The following is a 23,147-nucleotide window of genomic DNA, read 5'->3' as shown; positions in this document are numbered from 1 at the left end:
CTTAGCTAAGTACATTATTTTTGTCTGAGTTTGTAAAAAAGTGTTACTGGTCCTTTAAATACTTGAGGGTAGTCATTTCCATGTGTTGTTGGCTCTTTCATATAATAGTGCAGCCTGCAAGGCTTTATCTTGTTTCTGACTCATTTGTGACTTAAGATGCAATGCTGAATTCTGGAATGATGACAGTGAAAGAAAAAAGTAGTAATTTTAGCAAAAGAAGCTGCTAAAAACAAGACAAGGCTGATTTATAAAGCACTATATGACAAGGAAAACGTTTGCAGCTGTTACTTTAAGAGTGCCTTTAAAACATCTAAAAAAAACAGAAAGACAGGTAAAATGCAATTCCATGTGTCTGTTTACACATCAGGCAACTGAGTTCGGCACTCAATCCAGAAATTCTTTTCCATATTTCTCTAAATTAAATCTCATGCTAGATTCATCATGTCTAATAACTTACCCGGCTATTCAGTTCACACAACAGAATATCAACTAATAAACAAATGAAAACCAGAGCCAGTACAGATATATCCTACAATTAACAAACAAGGTCCAAATGAATTTCTATATTTTCAGAGAAGTGACGGCCTCTTTCCAAAACTTCCATTAACTTGGCTCACAGGCTCCTGTAAAGCTGTCACGGAATTCTCTATCTGGCATAGATTACAAAACACAATTTGTGAAATGCTTTTTGTGATTCCTCATAATTTGTTTAAGGCTAGCCGCTAAGGAATACAAAAATGTACTGCAAGCACTGGACTAGAGAATAGTGGGGCAAAGGCAACACAGCAATGGAAATTATTATTGAACAAACAATTCACCATAAAACTTACCCAGGGTGAATTTCTCAGCTCTACTAACTTTCCCTGGCAGAAGAAAAAAAATATGTATAGTAGCTATTATGTAAAGTAGCTAAATCCAACCTTAAAGGGGATGTTCACCTTCAAACTAAAGTCCATAGGTGAGCAGCTTGTGCCAGTACATATATATTTCTAATTTTTTTTTTTTTTTTTTTTTTTTAAATGAAGAGTTATTACGACATCTAGCTTTGCAGCTCCTCTCTGCCAGTCCTGAACAAATGTCCAATTCTCACCCAGATGGTGGGTCGCTGACCCCCAACTTGCCGCAGTGGAGCCTGCCCACAGGATGAGGAAGTAGTAAGTTTGGCAATTCAGTGCTATTGTGCATGCCCCTTTAATCTGCATGTCATTGATCACTGATATGCAAATTAACCAGGAAAAGGCATGCCCAAGGTACAGTACTTTGTGTTTTTCGGCAAGCTGCAGGGGGGCAGAACCAGTGAGCATAGCTCAATAGTAAAGTGGAGGTTCTTCAGGATCAGAAAAGAGGAACTACAGGGCTAAATATCTTAGTAGTGCTTCATAACACCAATAACAAACACGTTTTTAATTTCACAAGCTGTTCACTTTTGGAGTACAGGTATAGAATCCCTTATCCGGAAACCCGATATCCAGAAAGCTCCGAATTTTATCCAAATAATCCAAATTTTTAAAAATGATTTCCTTTTTCTCTGTAATAATAAAACCGTAGCTTGTACTTGATCGCAACTAAAATATAATTAATCCTTATTGGAAGCAAAACCAGCCTATTGGGTTTATTTAATGTTTAAATTAATTTCTAGTAGACTTAAGGCATGAAGACCCAAATTAAGGAAAGATCCATTATCCGGAAAACCCCAGGTCCCGAGCATTCTGGATAACAGGTCCCATACCTGTACTCTTTTTATGGGTCTCCTTGGGCTCACACTATGACCTGATCATGGGCCCAAGGGTTATTTATGTGTATGGCCAGCTTTAATATTGGGCAATATGATCACATATATTTACTGTACTGAATAGGCTATAAACAGACTTTACATACTGTTCTTGTTGCAGCAAAAATGGAAATGGAAGTCAGAAAACTGAATCTGAAAACTTAACATTAACCTTTATAGAAGATAGCAGGGGAATGTGCATATATAAAATAATTTTAAATTTACCTTTTAATATTTCCATAACATAAACTCAACAGAAAAATAAAAACTGAATGTACAAGGATTTTTTAACAGAGAAATACAACATGCAGTCATCGGCCTTCCATTCGGAAAGGCACAGTGCAGGAGCCAATCAAGAATAGACAGTACTTGGTGTATCTGGAATTAATTTTTGGTATAGCAACAGATAGACATACTAGTCTATTGCACAGAGAATCTGGAGAATCCAGAACTCGCCTCCTCCATTTATACTTAAGTCTTGAGACAACATCAGGGATATGATGCCAATAGCACACAGAGAGGAGGATATGGCCAGATAATATTTTATGTAAATGACCTCGACAGGTCTGAGATGGCGGATTTTCAGATTCTGGCTTTTTGCAGCATCTGGGTATAATAAACCTCGAAAAATTTGAGGTTTTGCCCCAAAAAGCCCGACCATAAAAATTTTAGGTTTAATAAATAACCCCCTAAACCTCAAACACAGACGTGCTGTATGGGTGCCCATTGTGAACTCATTTTTATATGCAAGTCTGTAGCTCTTAAAGGACTGAAGTCAAACGCCAGCCTCTGTTAGCGACAGCATTACAAAGAATATACGTGTCCCTACTTATAAGTAAGACTTTAATTTAATTTGAAGAAATGCATACCTTGAAATTACAGTCTCCAAAAATACAGTAAGCTCCCTCACACTTTTTCCTTCTTTGGAAGCAGGGAATAAACATATGCACAAGTCATCATATTTTATATAATGAAATCTCTCAGCTTTCCAGTTTATGGCAGCACAAACGGGAATGATAATTCCTCAGGTTTTCAGAAACTCCAGATGAGCCCTGTGCCCCTATCATCTTTATCATAATCATTATATGTGGTGCAGTGCGCAGACGGGGCCCTCAGTGAGGACCTTCAGCAACACATACCAGAAACTGCTTGTAGAAAATCAAGGATCTAAATTTAAGGATAAACGTGTTTCAGTATTTGAGTGTCCTGTGTGTGGTTTTGTCATGGAAATGTTCTGTTCACAGTTTGTATGAATAAACGTATGTAGTGCTACTTGCACAGGTGTGGGACCTGGAGCTTTTAGGATAAGGGGTCTTTGCGTAATTTGGATCTCTATACCTTACGTCTACTAAGAAATCATTAAAACATTAAACTCAATAGAATTATTTTTCCTCCAGTAAGGACTAATTGTATCTTAGTTTATTTAGACTGTGTAGAGTGGCTGTTTTAATATTTTAACGGTAAAAAGGGAATCATTTTTAAAAAGTTGAATTATTTGATTAAATGGAGTCTATGGAGCTTTCTGGATAACGGATTCCATACCTGTACATGCAGCGCTATACATTTCATATAATAACATAGAACAAAATGTGCAAAGTGTTAAGAGAAATGGGAGGAAGGGGGTTCTTACCATGTAGAGTTTAAAATATTAGTGGGTGGTAGTGATGTGCAGTTTGAGTTTCCCCTTGACCTGCACCCAACCCCTAACCCATTCCCTCCCAACTAGAACCCAGCCCCTCCCAAACTGAATCCGGCCCGCTGTGATGTCATGGAAGGGGTGGAGCAAGTGTGCATTTATACATTTAGGAAACAGAAGCCGGAATTGTAAGCGACCTGACTTTTTTTTGGTGTAGTCCAAGGGTAGGCAACCCGCGGCTCCGGAGCCTCATGCGGCTCTTCGTCCTGCTTGATGTGGCTCGGTCTTGCAGATTTGCCTGGCATGTCGTCTATACAGCCCTCACACCTGCTGGCGGCTTCTTGAGTGTGCGACCGCGGTAAGCTAATGGCTAGCTTACCGCGGTCGCACACTCAGGAAGCCGCCAGCAGGTGCGAGGGCTGTAGAGACGTCTCAGGAGTGACAGGCAAGACCGAGCCACAGCAAGATGATTCATCATGGGCCTTACACACTCAAGACAAGAGAGGGAAGATCAGCATGGAGCTTCAGAAACAGAAGTCACATTAAACAGATGAGAACACTAGCATTTAATAGGGCTATTCAGTGTTTAATTTATTTCAAAGTCGGACTACATATGCACACTGCACTTCTGTTTGTTTTATTCTGTAACAGTTAAAATTAAACAAAGGTTAAAACTTTTAAAAGTTTATAAGCTGTGTTATGTTTTGCGGCTCCAGACTATTTTTCTTTAGTGGAAGAGAGGGCAAAATGGCTCTTTTGATAGTAAAGGTTGCTGACCCCTGGTGTAGTCGGTCCACACTCACCTGACTCACGGGTTTGGGGCCATCACACACACACACACACATCACTAGCACATCACTAACAGGCAAAAATTAATTAATTCAAAAGTGCTGCGATTACCAGCAGCTACAGCTTAAAGGAACAGTTCAGCGTAAATACAAAAACGTGAAAAATAGATAGGCTGTGCAAAATAAAAAGTGTTTCTAATATAGTTAGGCAAAAATGTATAAAGGCTGGAGTGACTGGATGTGCAACATAATAGCCAGAACACTACTTCCTGCTTTTCATCTCTTTAACTCTGAATTAGTCAGTGACTAAGGGGGGCCACATGGGATATAACTGTTCAGTGAATTTGCAATCGATCCTCAGCATGCAGCTCAGATTCAAAAACATTTATGATCGATGTGGCCCCCCCTCAAGTCTCTTTTTTGATTGCAGCCTGGTAACCAATCAGTGGAAACGAAGAGAGTTGCAAAGCAGGAAACAGTGTTCTGGCTATTATGTTAGACATCCAGTCCCTCCAGCCTTTATACATTACATTTTTGCCTATCTAACTATATTAGAAACATTTTTTATTTTGCACAGTCTATTTACCCAGTTTTTTATTTTTACACTGAACAATTCCTTTAAGGACTTATTTACAAACAAAGTGGTAGCTTGGACGAAAAATGAAGTGTACACCGACACTATTGACAGAAGGTTCTGGTGTCCATACATGGCTCTACCGTAGGTATTGTCAATGTACTTGTTCAGCCTACTGTGATGAATAATGAGCAATGCATGGACACTAAGAAACCCTGAAACTACCACCAGTCTGGACGTGGCAGCTCGCTTCATAAACAAGTCCCATTGTACAAGATCTAAAAATGTTTTTAATTTTGCCTTTTAATCATTATAGGCTTACGAAGCACACACATATTTTGGAACAGCGTATGGAAAATTGTGGCAACTCACTGAAAACAAAACATTAGCAGAGTGATCCAAGAGGCCTGCTGACAGCCAGCGTAATTCTCTAGAAAGAAAAGGTTATGCAGACTTCCAGATAAGAAATCTGACTAAGGGACTGGATGCTGGCTGCTGAAGCTGGGCCTGACTCAACTTGGAAACTGTGAGATGTCACAGATGCTTTCTCTTGTTTTATGGTGAGAAGTAGGATTTTAATACAGTTCTTTTCAGGGAAATAGTGCCTGTAATTAAAGAAGTTGAAATTGCCTGCAATGTGGATGAAATGGATAATGTTGTTACATAATGACCACCTTTAATTTCTTACACAATCTTGTTATTGTCTTGTTATTTTTGTCATGTTATCAGTTCAGATTTTATGAATTCGCAAAGTACAACTTCAAAGTTACTGTGCCTCCTTATCTCTTTCATGCAAATTGTTAAATCAGCCACACTCTAAGCAGTAGTTCAGTAAGAACATTGGCTCCGCTGCTCTCAGGCTGCATATTTTTTTCATGCTCCAGCAACATTCCTTTGAACCACTTCTGTATGTGTGCAGTCTGGGGATGCACAAAATCCAGGATTCTGTTTGGGATTTGGCCTTTTTTAGCAGGATTCAGATTCGGCTAAATTCTTGTGCCTGGATGAACCGAATCCTAATTTGCATAAGTAAATTAGGGGAGGGAAGGGAAATCACGCGACTTTTCGTCACAAATCAAGGAAGTAAAAAATTCCCCACACTTTTTCCTTTCCCACCCCTAACTTGCATATGCAAATTATGATTGCAATTTGGTTCAGTATCCGGCCAAATCTTTCAAAAAGTATTCAGGGATTTGGCCGATTCACAAATAATGGATTTGGTTTACCCCTAGTGCAGTCACACGCAGCGGAGCAGAGGTCGGCTCAAATATGTGAAAGGCATTTTCAGGTCGACTTTCACTCCACTCTGCTGCGTGTGACTTTATGCAAGTGGTTCAAACTAATGGAGATGGAGCACAGAGCCCATCCGCTTCTTTCAGCCGGAACAAAGATGATGCAAGTTTAGAGCAGAAGTGTCAAAGCTCCATCTGCCCTTGGGTTTAATGTCAACAGGCCATTTAGCAACTATTCCCCAGCCAAAATTCTGACATACCATGATATATGGAAATTGACATATGGAGTTGACATCCCCTTGGAACAACTTGTTTGTTAGTTATAAAAATTTGCCTCAGGGGCACCGGACCATTCTTTTAGGAAGACAATTTTCCAGTTCTGTTAGAAAAAAGGGGGTCTGAAATCTCTTTATGTTCCAGATCAATAAATGGTCCTTCCTACAAAACAGAATAATATATAATTTCCTTTTACTGTAACCGACATGCCTGATAACACCTCTTGGTTTATTATTCAGAAAGTCGCATGATAACGAAGTCCAATAGTATTTGGTACATGATGTCAGTGTTGGACTGGGATGCCAGGGGCCCACTTTCCAAACTATTATACCTCCTTCTCCTCACTCAACCTCTTCATTCTCCTAGTCTCTTTTCTCGACATACTATACTCTATTCTTCCATTAAGAGTCTCTTAAAGAAATAGGGAATGACCATGAAATAGGCCAAATGGATAGAAGCAAGAGGTCTGACACTGCATGATATCACTACAGTTATGGGACCTGTTATCCAGACTGCTCGGGACCTGGTGCTTTCTGGATAACGGATCTTTCTGTAATTTACATCTTCGTACCTTAAGTCTACTAGTAAAAGTCACGCGATTTCCCTCTCCACCCCTAATTTGCATATGCAAATACTGATTTCATTCGGCCGAATCCTGCTAAAAAAGGCTGAATCCCGAACCGAATCCTGGATTCGGTTCATCCCTACTCTAAAGCATTATATAGCATCTATAGAGTTGCCAAAGCAGATTCTGCTTTATGTAGCACTTATGGGGTTAATGCAGTTCCGTTTCAAGTAATGAAAGAAAGATTAAAAAGTATTTTAAGTAAGATTTTTTCAGATTTGTAATATATTAATGGCAACAGGATGTGTGCCAGTTCACAAATCTCTAAATTTACAAAAAAACACAAACGAAAACAACTGTACAGAGAATAACAGAACTTATGCGAGTACATAACTGTAAATTCAGGTGACACCTGCACATTCATTATAAGCTATAACTAAAAACATGTTGCTGTTACAAGAAAGCATATATTGTACTATTTGCTCACAGTCTGCAGAAAAAAAAATGACATACAATATAACGTGCACTTTATTTATGCTTAAATGCTTCTTTATGTTTTGATTAAGAATGTTCCTTTTTTTTGACATTTTAATAAGTTGTGACTTACATTACAGGGCCATTTGCTGGAATCTGTCACTGGCAGAACAGAAAATCATGTTTCACAAGAAAAAAATGTTACTGCTTCCTGTTTATTCTAAGTATGTCGGTGACTTGATAGATACAGTGAAACCAGGGCCAGCTTTCACAGCCTTCAAACTCTTTACCGTAAAGAAAACACATTTACATTTCATTGCAAAGATCTGCAAAGCTAACAGTTGATTTAAAAGAACATTTTCTTAAAATGTTTCGTGAAATATAGTTACATAATTTGTTCTGCGTAGAGCCGACAAACACGCCCAGCAGCCCGTCATTATATATATATATATATATATATATATATATATATATATATATATATATATATATATATATATATATATATATATATACACACACACACACACACACACACACACACACACACTTTTAGCGGTTTGTGAGGGGTTTTTTTATACAGTACCTTGAATGAACTCACAACTCAAATATATTCTGATTTAAAGGGGTGGTTCACCTTTTAGGTAACTTTTAGTATGTTATAGAATGGCCAATCCTAAGCAACTTTTCAATTGGTTTTCATCATTTTTTTTTTATAGTTTTATAGTTATTTGCCTTTTTCTTCTGACTCTTTGCAGCTTTCAAATGGGCATCGCTGGCCCCATCTAAAAAAAACCCCAAATGCTTTGTAAGGCTACAAATGTATTGTTATTGCTACTTTTTAGTACTCATCTTTCTATTCAGGCCTCTCCTGTTCATATTCCAGTCTCTTATTCGAATCAATACATGGTTGCTAAGGAAATTTGTACCCCAGCAACCAGATTGCTTAAAATGCAAATTAAAGAACTGCTGAATAAAATGCTAAATAACTCAAAAACCACAAATAATAAAAAAATGAAAACCAATTGCAAATTGTCTCAAAATTACACTCTATACATCATACTAAAAGTTATCTCAAAGGTGAACCACCCCTTTAAGTAAAAACTCGAATGGTAAAAAAAACTTGTATCAGCGAATTTGAGGTGAAGCAGATAACTCGAATGGATCGAGTTTTCCGTGGGAAAAATATAAAACGCTCAAGTTTTCGAGCGAAATCCACCAAAAAAAACTTGACCATCATGCAGGCTAATTACATCCTCAAATGGTTCAAGGGACTGTTGCCAATGACTGTTACATGACCACAACAGGTTTTAGATGTATTTTCAGATTCAAGCTATTTCCAGCTTCAGGGTATAATACATCTCGAAAAATGTAAGTTTTTTTTTTTTTCAAGACCTCAAAAAAATGAGGGCTTTTTTTAACCCCGAAAAATTAAATGCTCACCAGGCTGAAAAAAGGTCACAAAATTATCTCTAAAGAATTTGGACTTCACCAGTACACAGTCAGGCAGATTATGTACAAATGTATGCAGTTCAGCACCACTCTTACACTTTCCAGGTGTGGTGAACCAACAAAAGTCTAAAGAACTAAATCCCCTGGAATTGGAATGTCAGGGTTCATTAGTCCAGAGAGTCACTACTACCAAAAATAAAATTGCTGCCCATCTACAGGTTGCCCACATGGATAAGTCAAAAGGAAACTGCAAGTGGAGACCAAAATAGAACTTCTTAGCTTGAAATGTGTTATGTTTGGTGAAAGGGAAATACTGTATTCAAGTATAAGAAACTTATACTATATATACTGTAAAATATGGTGGGACAGTATTATGGTTTGGAACTCATTTGCTGCATCTGGAAAGCTTACCATCATTCACAGAACAATGAATTCTGAATTGTTTGCAGAAAAATATCAAGGTATACATCTATGAATTAAAGCTTGGGAAAAAGTGGGTCTTTGAAGCAAGACAAGGGCCCTAAACACAAATCCATCCATCAAACAATGGTTAAAACAGACTATAGTGTGCTAAAACATACCTTAGGAATTCTGTGGAGGCAATCTGCTCTTAGTGATAAGAATACAGAGAGCACTGCTCATGTATATCCAGAGCATTACAGCAATGATATTTTCCATAGACTTAAGCAGAATTTGTCTCTTAAATCCAGGCGTCGGCAGATTTATGGATTTCTGCATTATTGGTAACAGCCTATAAATGCCCCATTACACAGCGGATGTATGTGTAAAGCAGCCTTGGTCACAGCAACATATATTTTAACTGTGTGTGCCATAACATCAAAGTTGCACATATCTTACCTTCCTGTTATATAAATATTTATTATTAATGGTTTCTGTACAGAATATGTTACAGTACAGTGGCCATGGCAGTATGCTCTTGTTTCCCATTCATTTGGTGTATTCTACAAGTAGTCATAACAGGCCCACCATAGGTGATTAATATTTGATATTACTTAAAGGAGACATATGTAAAAAAACAGGAACGTACCAGTGCATTTTAACTTTTTAGATATAGAAATCTCTTCTAGTCCTGGCCACCAGTTCCATTCCTGCTGCCTCCTTTCCCAAGCTGTGCAGGGAAGTCAGCGGCACTGCACTATAGGTTAGGAACCAATCAGTAGCTAGACTGACCTGATAGGAAACTGAAGCCAGTCTTTGTTTGTGTGACTGCAGGGCTGTGATTCGCTGTCCCCCTCCTACTGTGCTTCTGGCAGGGACCGTTAGGACACACCCACCCCTCACTGGAAACACAGACAGGGACCCGTGAACATCTATAGGGAGCTTTAGTTAAGGGTCTATTTTTAAAGACAATAATAATTAACAGCCAAAAGTAAAACCAGCAGCATATAGTATACATCATGGCATTACAACATTTTTACTTATCCTATATGTCTCCTTTAAAATATGACACGTCACACAGTGTTAAATATAACGCATTTAACAGTCAACCAAAGTCAGATACATCCAAAATACATCCACTCACTGATAAAGAAAGTATTTGCTCCTTGCACCAGAACAGCAACTAGGGGTAAAAAGAAGAGGCTTGAATTCTGGAATAAAATGCCACATTGCTGGTAAAAAAACCAGGGTGATTTATTTAAGTGGACCTGTCACCCAAACACAAAAATCTGTATAATAAAAATTCTTTTCAAATTAAACATGAAATCCAATTTCTATTTTTTTTTATTAAAGAATTCGTAGCTGTTGTAAGCTTATTTAAAAATCTTAGCTGCCAATCAAATATTGTCTGCCCCTCCTCTATGCCCCGGGCATAGAGGCGGGGCAGACAATTACTTTCACTGTCCATTCAGCACTTCCTAGATGTCACTGCAATATTCCCCCATTTTCTTTACCATTTAAATGTGTAGCCAGGGGATGGACATCAGGTCCCCCATTCTGGTGCACAAACAAGATTCTGAGATGATACAAGGCTTGACTTAATGACAGTGTCCACAAAATGGCTCCTGCCTGCTTGCTATAATTTTGAAATCCCAGACTGAAGGAAACAAGATTCACATAATTTATATAGTGTAATTAAAGTTAATTTTGCTTGACTAATGTGATAAAATAGGATTTTGAATATTTTTTCTTTGATTTTGATTTATTGAGACTTCTTCAAGCAAGCTTTTCTTCCACAAACCTACCATCATGAAGAGTTAATGAACAGCAGAGATGGTAGCTCCTACCTACTATCAGAGTGCAGAAAGTGCAGAAGAAATTGTGCCTATGTCCACTGAGACCTCTATTGGAAAGTGACATTTCTTACTGGGGAAAAATAAACCAGTCTTTGAATGTCATTTTCTCTGTGAAATGATGAAAAGGGGGAAACCACTAGTTTCAGACACTGGTAATAAGGTGTAAGGTTTTTTTCTTCATACAAATCAATGATTATGTTCACACTATTTTAAAGAGGGGGTCAGGAGTTCTTCTTAATTCAGGTCAAGTGGAGCTTAACATCTAAATCTATAAAATCACACACAAATAGTAGGGTCAATATTCATATGATTCATAGAATGTTTTGAGTGGGAAGAAGAAAGAGAGCCCAGAGGAAATCTACACAAAGACAGGGATAGAAATGAAAGATTCAACTCTCTCTATCCACAGAAATCAAAGATATGGGTTGGTTGCCTACAATGTGCAAAATATATGCAGAATAGCACAGGACTGTAAGTACATATCCAATATGTGACTCTTGCTGGGTATTTTATTCTTATCTATACAGTTACTCAGGCAACTGCCAAACCACAAATAAATTGGTTAAAAAAGTGAAGACCCATCCAGAATATCACTGTCTATATCATACTACAAGTTAAAGGAAAACTACAACAGGTCGTTTATATCAAATTTACTGGCATATTAACCCTTTAAGTGCCACAGAACGTAGAATCTACGTTCTGTGGATCAAAGGACCAAAGTGCCACAGATCGTAGATTCTACGTTCTGCAGCACTTCCGGGTTTGCGAGCGGAGGAGCGGCTGTTAGAGCCGCTCGCTCCGCTCCTTCACGATCCCCTGCCCCTAGACAACGAGCAGAGCAGGGGATCGTGTGGCCCCTGGGGCGCGATCGCCCAGGGACCCCAAAGCAGCAGCAGGGACGCGTTTCCTATGCGTCCTGCTGCTGCCTGCGCTGCACTTCCGCCCAGCTCCGCCCCCACATGGCTGATGACCGTTGGAGCTGCAGATCTGCTGCGTGGAGCCCTCTCTCATCGATCTGAGGCATCTACCCCAGGTAAGTGTAACATTTGCACACACAAAAACACACAAACACACCAACACACACTTATTACAGTAATATACACTTACATTCACACTTACACACACTCACACATAGATTTTTGGGGATTGGGGGGGTCACACACACTCACAGCACCCATGTACACTTGCACACGCGCACACGCGCAAATAACATGCAATTTACCCGTTGTGCACACGCATATGTACATATATGGCTTTGTGGCTTTTTTTTTTTTTTTTCCTTATCGCATCGTCTCTTTTTGGGCTAAAAAAATGTTTTATTGCCGTTCCGAATAGCGTATTCGCTAACCGTACTGTGCAATAGCATTTGTATGTTATTTTGGTGGTTATATTGCAATTTTGGGTATTTTGGTGCATTTTTAGCCATTTTATTGAATTTTTAGCCATTTTATTGCATTTTCAGCTCTGCATTTGTGTTGTTCACTTGTTTCTGTCCGTATAATCGATTTGGCCCAGCTAAAATATTCAAACGGTAATTCTGGTGGCCGATTACACTAGTGTGAAAAAAAAAGCATTGATTTTTGTGGTTTTATTAGTTTTTGGTGATTTATTTGCATTTCACACTGTTCTGTGTTATTTTGTTTTGCCTATGTAAATTTTATCTACTATATATCCATTTGTGGGTCTCTGTGCGCCACATAGTTTGGTATATCTATGCATATTGGGCATCAAAGTGTTCAGTAGACCCCTGTCGTTCATATTTAGGATGTTTTATGCTGATACGTTACGAAATGTGGGGCACATAATGGGGTAAAATTCAAGCTTTGTGACGATTTTCAGAAATTTGATAAAAACCGTTATGTTCAGCATTGCTTTGCAGTTTGGCAGTTTGCAGTAGAAACACTTATTTACCCATTTTGGATTCGTCAGAATGTGTACTTTCTGAAAATATATGGTTTTCTGGGGTCTCTGTACTGTTAGGGGGGTCTAATGTCGCATATTACACACACCAGGTGCTTATATTGCAGCAGCCAGCGCGTCAGCTGTGAAAATGTCTATACATATTGTCATTTGGGGGTCTCTGTGCGCCACATACTTTGGTATATCTATGCATATTGGGCATCAAAGTGTTCAGTAGACCCCTGGCGCTCATATTTAGGATGTTTTATGCTGATAAGCTACGAAATGTGGGGCATATAATGGGGTAAAATTCAAGCTTTGTGACGATTTTCAGAAATTTGATAAAAACCGTTATGTTCAGCATTGCTTTGCAGTTTGGCAGTTTGCAGTAGAAACACTTATTTACCCATATTGGATTCGTCAAAATGTGTACTTTCTGAAAATATATGGTTTTCTGGGGTCTCTGTGCTGTTAGGTGGTCTAATGTCGCATAATACACACACCGGGTGGTTATATTGCAGCAGCCAGCGCGTCAGCCGTGAAAATGTCTATACATATTGTCATTTGGGGGTCTCTGAGCGCCACATAGTTTGGTATATCTATGCATATTGGGCATCAAAGTGTTCAGTAGACCCCATGCGCTCATATTTAGGATGTTTTATGCTGATAAGTTACGAAATGTGGGGCATATAATGGGGTAAAATTCAAGCTTTGTGACAATGTTCAGAAATTTGATAAAAACCGTTACGTTCAGCATTGCTTTGCAGTTTGACAGTTTGCAGTAGGAACACATATTTACCCATATTGGATTCGTCAAAATGTGTACTTTCTGAAAATATATGGTTTTCTGGGGTCTCTGTACTGTTAGGGGGGTCTAATGTCGCATATTACACACACCAGGTGCTTGTATTGCAGCAGCCAGCACGCATCAGCTGTGAAAATGTATACACTATTGTCATTTGGGGGTCTCTGTGCGCCACATAGTTTGGTATATCTATGCATATTGGGCATCAAAGTGTTTAGTAGACCCCTGGCGTTCATATTCAGGATGTTTTATGCTGATAAGTTACGAAATGTGGGGCATATAATGGGGTAAAATTCAAGCTTTGTGACGATTTTCAGAAATTTGATAAAAACCGTTACGTTCAGCATTGCTTTGCAGTTTGACAGTTTGCAGTAGGAACACATATTTACCCATATTGGATTCGTCAGAATGTGTACTTTCCGAAAATATATGGTTTTCTGGGGTCTCTGTACTGTTAGGGGGGTCTAATGTCGCATATTACACACACCGGGTGCTTATATTGCAGCAGCCAGCGCGCGTCAGCCGTGAAAATGTATACACTATTGTCATTTGGGGGTCTCTGTGCGCCACATAGTTTGGTATATCTATGCATATTGGGCATCAAAGTGTTTAGTAGACCCCTGGCGTTCATATTCAGGATGTTTTATGCTGATAAGTTACGAAATGTGGGGCATATAATGGGGTAAAATTCAAGCTTTGTGACGATTTTCAGAAATTTGATAAAAACCGTTATGTTCAGCATTGCTTTGCAGTTTGGCAGTTTGCAGTAGAAACGCTTATTTACCCATATTGGATTCGTCAGAATGTGTACTTTCTGAAAATATATGGTTTTCTGGGGTCTCTGTACTGTTAGGTGGTCTAATGTCGCATAATACACACACTGGGTGGTTATATTGCAGCAGCCAGCGCGTCAGCCGTGAAAATGTCTATACATATTGTCATTTGGGGGTCTCTGTGCCCCACATAGTATATCTATGCACATTGGGCATCAAACTGTTTAGTAGACCCCTATGTTTATATTTAGGATGCTTTATGCTGGTAATGATACATGGACAATACGATGCTGGAAAGTTGAAGCTTTGAGGCAATTTTCAGAATATTTTACCAAAACCGCCAAATTTGGCAAAGCCTTGCGACTCAGTAGTTTGGGGCAGAAAGGCATGGGTACCCATTTTAGATTCTGTATAATGTGTACTTTCCAAAGATATATGGGTTTGGGGGGTAAACATATATTTCTGTGTTTTTACCCCACAAAAATGCAGTCAATGTGTTGATTTTTCATTAGCTGAAGTTACCCACAGGACTATTTGTATGCGCTAACTTCATTTTGGGGCCTCTAACTGCCATATACTTTGGTAAACCTATGCACAGTGGGCACCAAACTGTTTGGAGGACCCCTGGCAATCATATTTAGGGTGGTTTTTTTTTGGTGCGTAACGATACATGGGTGATATGGTGCTGAGAAGATGAAGCTTTGAGGCAATATTCAGATATTTCACCAAAACCGACAATTGTGGGAAAGCCTTGCGACTCAGTAGTTTGGAGCAGAAAGGCATGGGTACCCATTTTAGATTCTGTAGAATGTGTACTTTCCAAAAATATATGGGTTTGGGGGGTAAACATATATTTCTGTGTTTTTACCCCACAAAAATGCAGTCAATGTGTTGATTTTTCATTAGATGAAGTTACCCACAGGACTATTTGTATGCGCTAACTTCATTTTGAGGCCTCTAACTGCCAGATACTTTGGTAAACCTATGAACAATGGCCACCAAACTGTTTGGAGGAACCCTGGCAATCATATTTAGGGTGTTTTTTCTTGGTGCGTAACGATACATGGGTGATATGGTGCTGAGAAGTTGAAGCTTTGAGGCAATTTTCAGATATTTCACCAAAACCGACAATTGTGGGAAAGCCTTGCGACTCAGTAGTTTGGAACAGAAAGGCATGGGTACCCATTTTAGATTCTGTAGAATGTGTACTTTCCAAAAATATATGGGTTTTGGGGGGTAAACATATATTTCTGTGTTTTTACCCCACAAAAATGCAGTCAATGTGTTGATTTTTCATTAGATGAAGTTACCCACAGGACTATTTGTATGCGCTAACTTCATTTTGAGGCCTCTAAATGCCAGATACTTTGGTAAACCTATGAACAATGGCCACCAAACTGTTTGGAGGAACCCTGGCAATCATATTTAGGGTGCTTTTTCTTGGTGCGTAACGATACATGGGTGATATGGGGCTGAGAAGTTGAAGCTTTGAGGCAATTTTCAGATATTTCACCAAAACCGACAATTGTGGGAAAGCCTTGCGACTCAGTAGTTTGGAGCAGAAAGGCATGGGTACCCATTTTAGATTCGGTAGAATGTGTACTTTCCAAAAATATATGGGTTTTGGGGGGTAAACATATATTTCTGTGTTTTTACCCCACAAAAATGCAGTCAATGTGTTGATTTTTCATTAGCTGAAGTTACCCACGGGACTGTTTGTATGCGCTAACTTCATTTTGGGGCCTCTAAATGCCAGATACTTTGGTAAACTTATGAACAATGGCCACCAAAATGTTCAGAGGAACCCTGGCAATCATATTTAGGGTGCTTTTTCTTAGTACGTAATGATACATGGGTGATATGGTGCTGGGAAGTTGAAGCTTTGAGGCAATTTTCAGATATTTCACCAAAACCGACAATTGTGGGAAAGCCTTGCGACTCAGTAGTTTGGAGCAGAAAGGCATGGGTACCCATTTTAGATTCTGTAGAATGTGTTCTTTCCAAAAATATATGGGTTTGGGGGGTAAACATATATTTCTGTGTTTTTACCCCACAAAAATGCAGTCAATGTGTTGATTTCTCATTAGATGAAGTTACCCACAGGACTATTTGTATGCGCTAACTTCATTTTGAGGCCTCTAACTGCCAGATACTTTGGTAAACCTATGAACAATGGCTACCAAACTGTTTGGAGGAACCCTGGCAATCATATTTAGGGTGTTTTTTCTTGGTGCGTAACGATACATGGGTGATATGGTGCTGAGAAGTTGAAGCTTTGAGGCAATTTTCAGATATTTCACCAAAACCGACAATTGTGGGAAGGCCTTGCGACTCAGTAGTTTGGAGCAGAAAGGCATGGGTACCCATTTTAGATTCGGTAGAATGTGTACTTTCCAAAAATATATGGGTTTTGGGGGGTAAACATATATTTCTGTGTTTTTACCTCACAAAAATGCAGTCAATGTGTTGATTTTTCATTAGCTGAAGTTACTCACGGGACTGTTTGTATGCGCTAACTTCATTTTGGGGCCTCTAAATGCCAGATACTTTGGTAAACTTATGAACAATGGCCACCAAAATGTTCAGAGGAACCCTGGCAATCATATTTAGGGTGCTTTTTCTTAGTACGTAATGATACATGGGTGATATGGTGCTGGGAAGTTGAAGCTTTGAGGCAATTTTCAGATATTTCACCAAAACCGACAATTTTGGGAAAGCCTTGCGACTCAGTAGTTTGGAGCAGAAAGGCATGGGTACCCATTTTAGATTCTGTAGAATGTGTTCTTTCCAAAAATATATGGGTTTGGGGGGTAAACATATATTTCTGTGTTTTTACCCCACAAAAAATGCAGTCAATGTTTTGATTTCTCAGTAGCTGAAGTAAAGTCCTGAACAATTTGGATGCGCTAACTTCATATTTGTGTCTCTAAATGCCAGATACTTTGGTAAACCTATGCATAATGGGTATCAAACTGTTCAGTGGACCCCTGGCAATCATATTTCAGGTGCTTTTTCTTGGTACGTAATATAGTTTGGGATATGCGGAGCAGCAAAATAAAACCTTTGAAATGATTTTTCAAAATTTTGAATTTTATTTTGAAAAACCGCTATGTTCAGACAAGCTTTTCTGTTTGGTAGTTGGGAGTAGAGAGACATAGTTACCCATTTTGTAATCAGCAGAATGTGTACTTTTCAAAAATGTATGGTTTTCTGGGGTAAACCTATGGTTTCAGGATTTTTTGCCTTGGAATCTAAAGCATGCCGTTTTCTGCCTTAGTGCTTTCAAAATTCAGTAATATACTGCCGGGAGTTTTTGCTGTACAGAAATCCTAAATCTCCCTAAAACTATACATATCTGGTATTGGCACGTTCGAGAGACATTAGGCTTTCCAAATACGTTGGATTTTCATCTGTAAAATGAAATATTTTTCTGGTATAAATTGATATACGATGAAAAATGGTAATTTTTCATTTTTTTTTGTTATTTAGCACTATAAATTTTTTTGCACAGGTGGAAATACATGAAAACTCAGGCAGATTTAGAAAGCTCAGTTTCTACCGAAAAAAACAATGTATAATTTTCCTAGGTAAACTATAGGTTTCCCCTCAGAAAATGCCCCTAAAGTGAGAGAGCACAAAATGCTTAAAAACGGCTGGCATTTCGCGTAACCAAAATGTGAAATTCTGCTGGCACTTAAAGGGTTAAAGAATCATATTAACTGGAATATATATTTAAGTAAATATTGTCATTTTACATCTTGCCTTGAACCACCCTTTCATGATGGTCTGTGTGCTGCCTCAGAGATCACCTGACCAGAAATACTACAACTCTAACTGTAACAGGAAGAAGTGTGGAAGCAAAAGACACAACTCTGTCTGTTAATTGGCTCATGTGACCTAACATGTATAGTTTGTTTGGTTTGTTTGCGTGCACCATGAAACAAACGATCACAGGGGGTGGCCCTTATTTTTTAAAATGGCAATTTTCTATTTATGATTACCCAATGGCACATACTACTAAAAAAGTATATTATTATGAAAATGGTTTATTTAAATGAAGCAGGGTTTTATGCAATATTTTTTGTAGAGAGCTACATTGTTTGAGGAGTAAAGTTTTCCTTTAAAGGTGAACTATCCCTTTCAGTCTGTGCACTGCCTTGTTTTGGTATGTACCGCGAAACAGAATTACTAACCAAAACAGAAGCAGTTGTGCTCAGTGTAGCAGCGATACACACAAAATATACAGTATTTATGGTGCAAGCATTCTGCCTACAATATGGATACGCTATGAATTGCTTGCTATGCTTACAGTACTTATCCAAGTTATTTTTCTAATATCAGCAAGAATTAATAGTCCCGGGGCAGTAAAACTACTTGTTGAACCTCAGTGTGTGACTGCACTTGAATGGAATGTACTGAGCAAATCTTTGATTGGATAGATGTTTATGTTTCTTTGGAAATGAATTACAAGATGAATCACAAGATGGATCACCTGCCCTCCAATTGGCTCATGCCCATTAAGTATTTCTTATGGTCACAGTCAACAAACATGCATACTTAAATTTTGTCTGAGAAAGAACTTGGGGTCCCATGTGGCGCTGGATAAAAAAAAAAATTTAAAAACATTATAAACAGGCTATAGCTTAACAAAACATATTCAAAAATAACTTTAAAAATATGTAGTTGTGTCCACTGCATATGACTGGATCAAAATACTGCAATCTGTTTCTCAATTAAATGTGGGAACACATCATAAAAATATATCTACGTACATGTATGGGTGTATTTAACCTAGAGGCCAAACCCCAGGACAGAGATCATAAAGGGGACAGCACGAAATAAAGGTTTGGGATCCTTTTTCTGGAAACCCGTAATCCAAAAGTTCCAAATTATAGAAAGGCCATCCAAGTAAATTTAAATTTTTAAAAATGATTTCCTTTTCTCTGTAATAATAAAACAGTACTTTGTATTTGATCCAAACTAAGATACAATTAATCCTTACTGTAGCAAACATGGCCTATTGGGTATATTTTCTAGTAGACTTAAAGGAAAAGGAAAGGTTAAAACGAAGTAAGATTTATCAGAAAGGTCTATATATATACACCACTAAACCCTCAAAGTAACGCTGATCCGAGTCCTCTGTCAAAAGAAACACCAGAATTTTTTCCTTCTATTGTGTACACATGAGCTTCTGTATCAGACTTCCTTCTTTCAGCATAAACCTCCAGGGCAGGGCATGTTCCATTTGCTCCTCCCCTCCCTGCTGTAATCTGAGCCCAGAACTATGAGTGAGCAGGTAGAGACTCAGGCGGGAAGCTAATATGGCAGCTGCTATCCCAAACAGAAAAAGCTTCTAGAGTGGGTTACTCAGGTATGGTAAAGCATTCTACAGAATAAATATAGCATTCTACAGAATAAATATAGCATTCTAGCTTGCACCATTGTGGCTAATCTATTGGTAATAAACTGTTATATACTTTGATAAGCACAATATTGTTTATTCTTTTTTAATTATCAAGTTAATGACTCAATATAGAACAAGAAAGGCTGGCATATGCAGGACTACAATGGCCCTGTTATGTTATGGCCCTGAAGCAACTGGGAAAACACCACTGAATAACCATAAATACCCACAAACCCAAAGATGGAACCAAATGTGCCTGCCCATGGAAGCACCACAAACAAACAATGTGTTCATAATTAGTATGGTCAAGGAATGGATCCATGTGCCTTTCTTTATTTGCTGCATCCAAAATTTTAGGCAGGAAAGCAAAATAAATAATTGATGGGGACTGTTCTGGCTACCCCCTCCATTACTGCTTGGGCGAAGGTGGTGGCTATTGGGTCTACTTGTAGCTCAAGGCGCTATATAGATGCACATTTATTAATACAGCTATCGATGATTCTGTAGTACCATTGGCCAAATCATGATTGGCTTGTCCAATGTACAACTTTGTCATTACTTAACAGCTCTTATACCATATTGCCTGGTTTTCCTGGTGTTGCCCCTTTGATTCTAACCAATGTGTCTTTATCACTCAGACACATTTAACTTAGTTTAAATAGTTTGCAAATCTCGACAAACAAAAAAACAGCAGCTGGAGACCAGCACAGAAAAGACCCTCTGCTCATCCAATGTGGTTTTTGACTTCACCGTAATCTTCGGTGACTTTCATGGGCAATATAAATATTTAAAAATGTATATGATTCATTGAGCCAAGTCTTATTTGGATTAGCTGAATTTTAATTCTGTCATGAAAACTATGCGGTTGACCCAGAACAAATAAATATTTCATGGACTTTAAATCCTTTCCCACCATCGTAAGCCACCCTGACAAAAACATGGGAAATGTTTTAAGCTTCTTAGGACACTAAAACAATAACACTCTATTTTTAATTTTGCTGTCAGAAAATGGAAGGAGAGCATTAAGGACCCATTCTTTTTCAGAGATACAATGCATCAACCGTAGTTTATATCTACACACAGTATTGTTAATAATCTAATCATCTCAGGCCACGAAAGGATGCTATAAAGCTCATATCACAGTATAAATATACTTTACATAACCTTGCTAATGAAGACTAGACTCGGCACAAGGAGATGTTATTACCATTATGTAAACATAATGGAAAACAGCTTATTTAGTCTCAAATGAAAGCAAAACAGGAAGAATTAGGCAATGGTCCACCAACAACAACAGTAGACTGTCGCTTGCTGCAGTGATTATTCAATTTAGTGGCTGTTTTGACTGGTCAGTGTAGTTGTCGAAACTTTAAAGAACTCTGACTTTGGTAACGATGCATATTGGGTGCCATATTATGTACAATTTAAAAGCATCCTACTGCTATGCAAATCTTCCTTCAACATGCATGCATGGATAAGAACTGGAGAAAAATGAAATTATTTCTTGTGGGTAATCAACGTGAACAAAGACCTCTGCCAATGAGTATATACACCATAAAAGCTTCAAATAAATGATGGGACTGAAAGATATACATATTGATATACACTTTAATTTATTAAGGTTCGAGTTGTGTTTTTCACTAAAATTTGTGTTTTCACATTTTTGGATAAAAAAAACCCCATAAATTCTTTTTTTTTTTTTTTTAACTCAAAATATTATCAAGATTTATTGAAACCAACCTTGGAAATTGCTTGAATATGAAAATACACCATCTAAAACCTGTAGAGGTCATGTAGGAGTCAATGGCAGAGGTCCCTCGAACCATCTGAATGATGTTAATCGTTCAATCGAACGAATTGCAGTAAATCCTTCGACTTCGATATTCGAAGTCGAAGGATTTCAATTCGGCAGTCGAATATCGAGGGCTAATTAACCCTCGATATTCGACCTTAAGTAAATTTGCCCCTAAGTGTCATATTCAAAACTATATAGTAACTATGTGCCAGCTTTTACAAATAATTGTAAGCTCTTCTATCCTATTTATCTCTTGTATCAGATGTATTTTTCTATGTATTCTATCTGTTCAATGTATACACCAATTTATTGTACAGCCCTGCAGATTATGTTGGCAGTTTATAAATGTGTGTTAATAATTAGAATAATATACAGATATCTATTTCATGTGGCACTGGTAGATATTTAATTTGCATGGCCCAGGCTTGGACCCTCATGAAAATAAAAGTGCACTGCTTGCAGATAACTACAGGGAGTACGGATCAACCCGATGATGACACCTTAAAAACTAAGCAAAACATTGTATATAACAATGACATGTGTACACGCAAAGCAAAGTTTGAGATTAGTCTGACGAGATCAAATTGTTTTTGCACTCACCCTACGGAATGACACCACATAGAAGGTATCTTCCCTCCTGCGGATTGCTTCTAAAAAGTCTTGGTAGCTCCTTGGGGAGTAGTAATAAATCTGAAGCTCATTAGAGTTCCTATCAAAGCAAACATCGATTTAGGAACACAACATTTATACCTTTGCTATCATCACAGGCTTAAACAGTGACGTATCAATATATGTTAAACATTAGTAGTAAGGGTTAAATTGCATCAACATCATCTAAAAACTGAACAGGGGGCAAACCAACAATATACATGCTTTTAACAATGTTGTTTTATAGTCCTAATGCTTAAGGGCTGGTGAGTGTACTTTCACTGAATCCGGTTTATTAAAACATGACAAAGAGACTGGCTAGTAACACACAGGCAAATAACTTACCTGATACTGGTGTCTGTGTACTGCATTGTTACAAGTTCAGAATTGACACTTTTCTCCTCTGGCTTCTGGGAAGCAATTTATGAAATAAATTAAAAATTTGTCGACTACACAAATAGTCCTAAGGCAATAAGAGTCATGTCATATTTAATTACGATGAAAGATAGTATATGATAAAGAGCCTCTGAGCATACATGTTTAAATTTATTATGAATTATATTATTATGAATATGAATGTGACAGTACAGAGGGGTGCCCCTTCAAATGTAATGTGACAGATTTAAATCTTAAAGCCAAATCAGCTACAGTATTAAGGAGAAATATATTTGACAAATGGATTCCCTGTGTTTATTTATGTCAGACTAAAATCGGACAGCCATGAGTTCATGCATTGCATTCTGTTATAATCACACCCCATAAAACTATAAACTTGACTGGGAAGCCAAAAAGCAAAAGAG

At 38.1% G+C, this 23,147-nt stretch overlaps 1 protein-coding gene across 3 annotated transcripts in view; it reads right to left on the bottom strand.

Moving 5' to 3' along the window:
* Positions 1–23,147, bottom strand: part of atf6.L (activating transcription factor 6 L homeolog) — an 89,713-nt gene that overhangs the window by 23,598 nt on the left and 42,968 nt on the right. For 2 of the 3 annotated variants that reach the window (XM_041590686.1, XM_041590687.1), the window contains exons 13-15: positions 22,693–22,757; positions 22,300–22,408; positions 831–863 (exon numbers count right to left, since the gene is read on the bottom strand). In XM_041590686.1, coding sequence (XP_041446620.1) covers positions 831–863; positions 22,300–22,408; positions 22,693–22,757 — 207 coding nt within the window. The remainder of the gene's footprint in view (positions 1–830; positions 864–22,299; positions 22,409–22,692; positions 22,758–23,147) is intronic. The other variant, XM_018258789.2, reaches the window with a different exon arrangement.

This window comes from Xenopus laevis, chromosome 4L, assembly GCF_017654675.1.
Source record: "Xenopus laevis strain J_2021 chromosome 4L, Xenopus_laevis_v10.1, whole genome shotgun sequence".
NCBI lineage: Eukaryota > Metazoa > Chordata > Amphibia > Anura > Pipidae > Xenopus > Xenopus laevis.
This window is presented reverse-complemented; position numbering and strand designations above follow the sequence as displayed.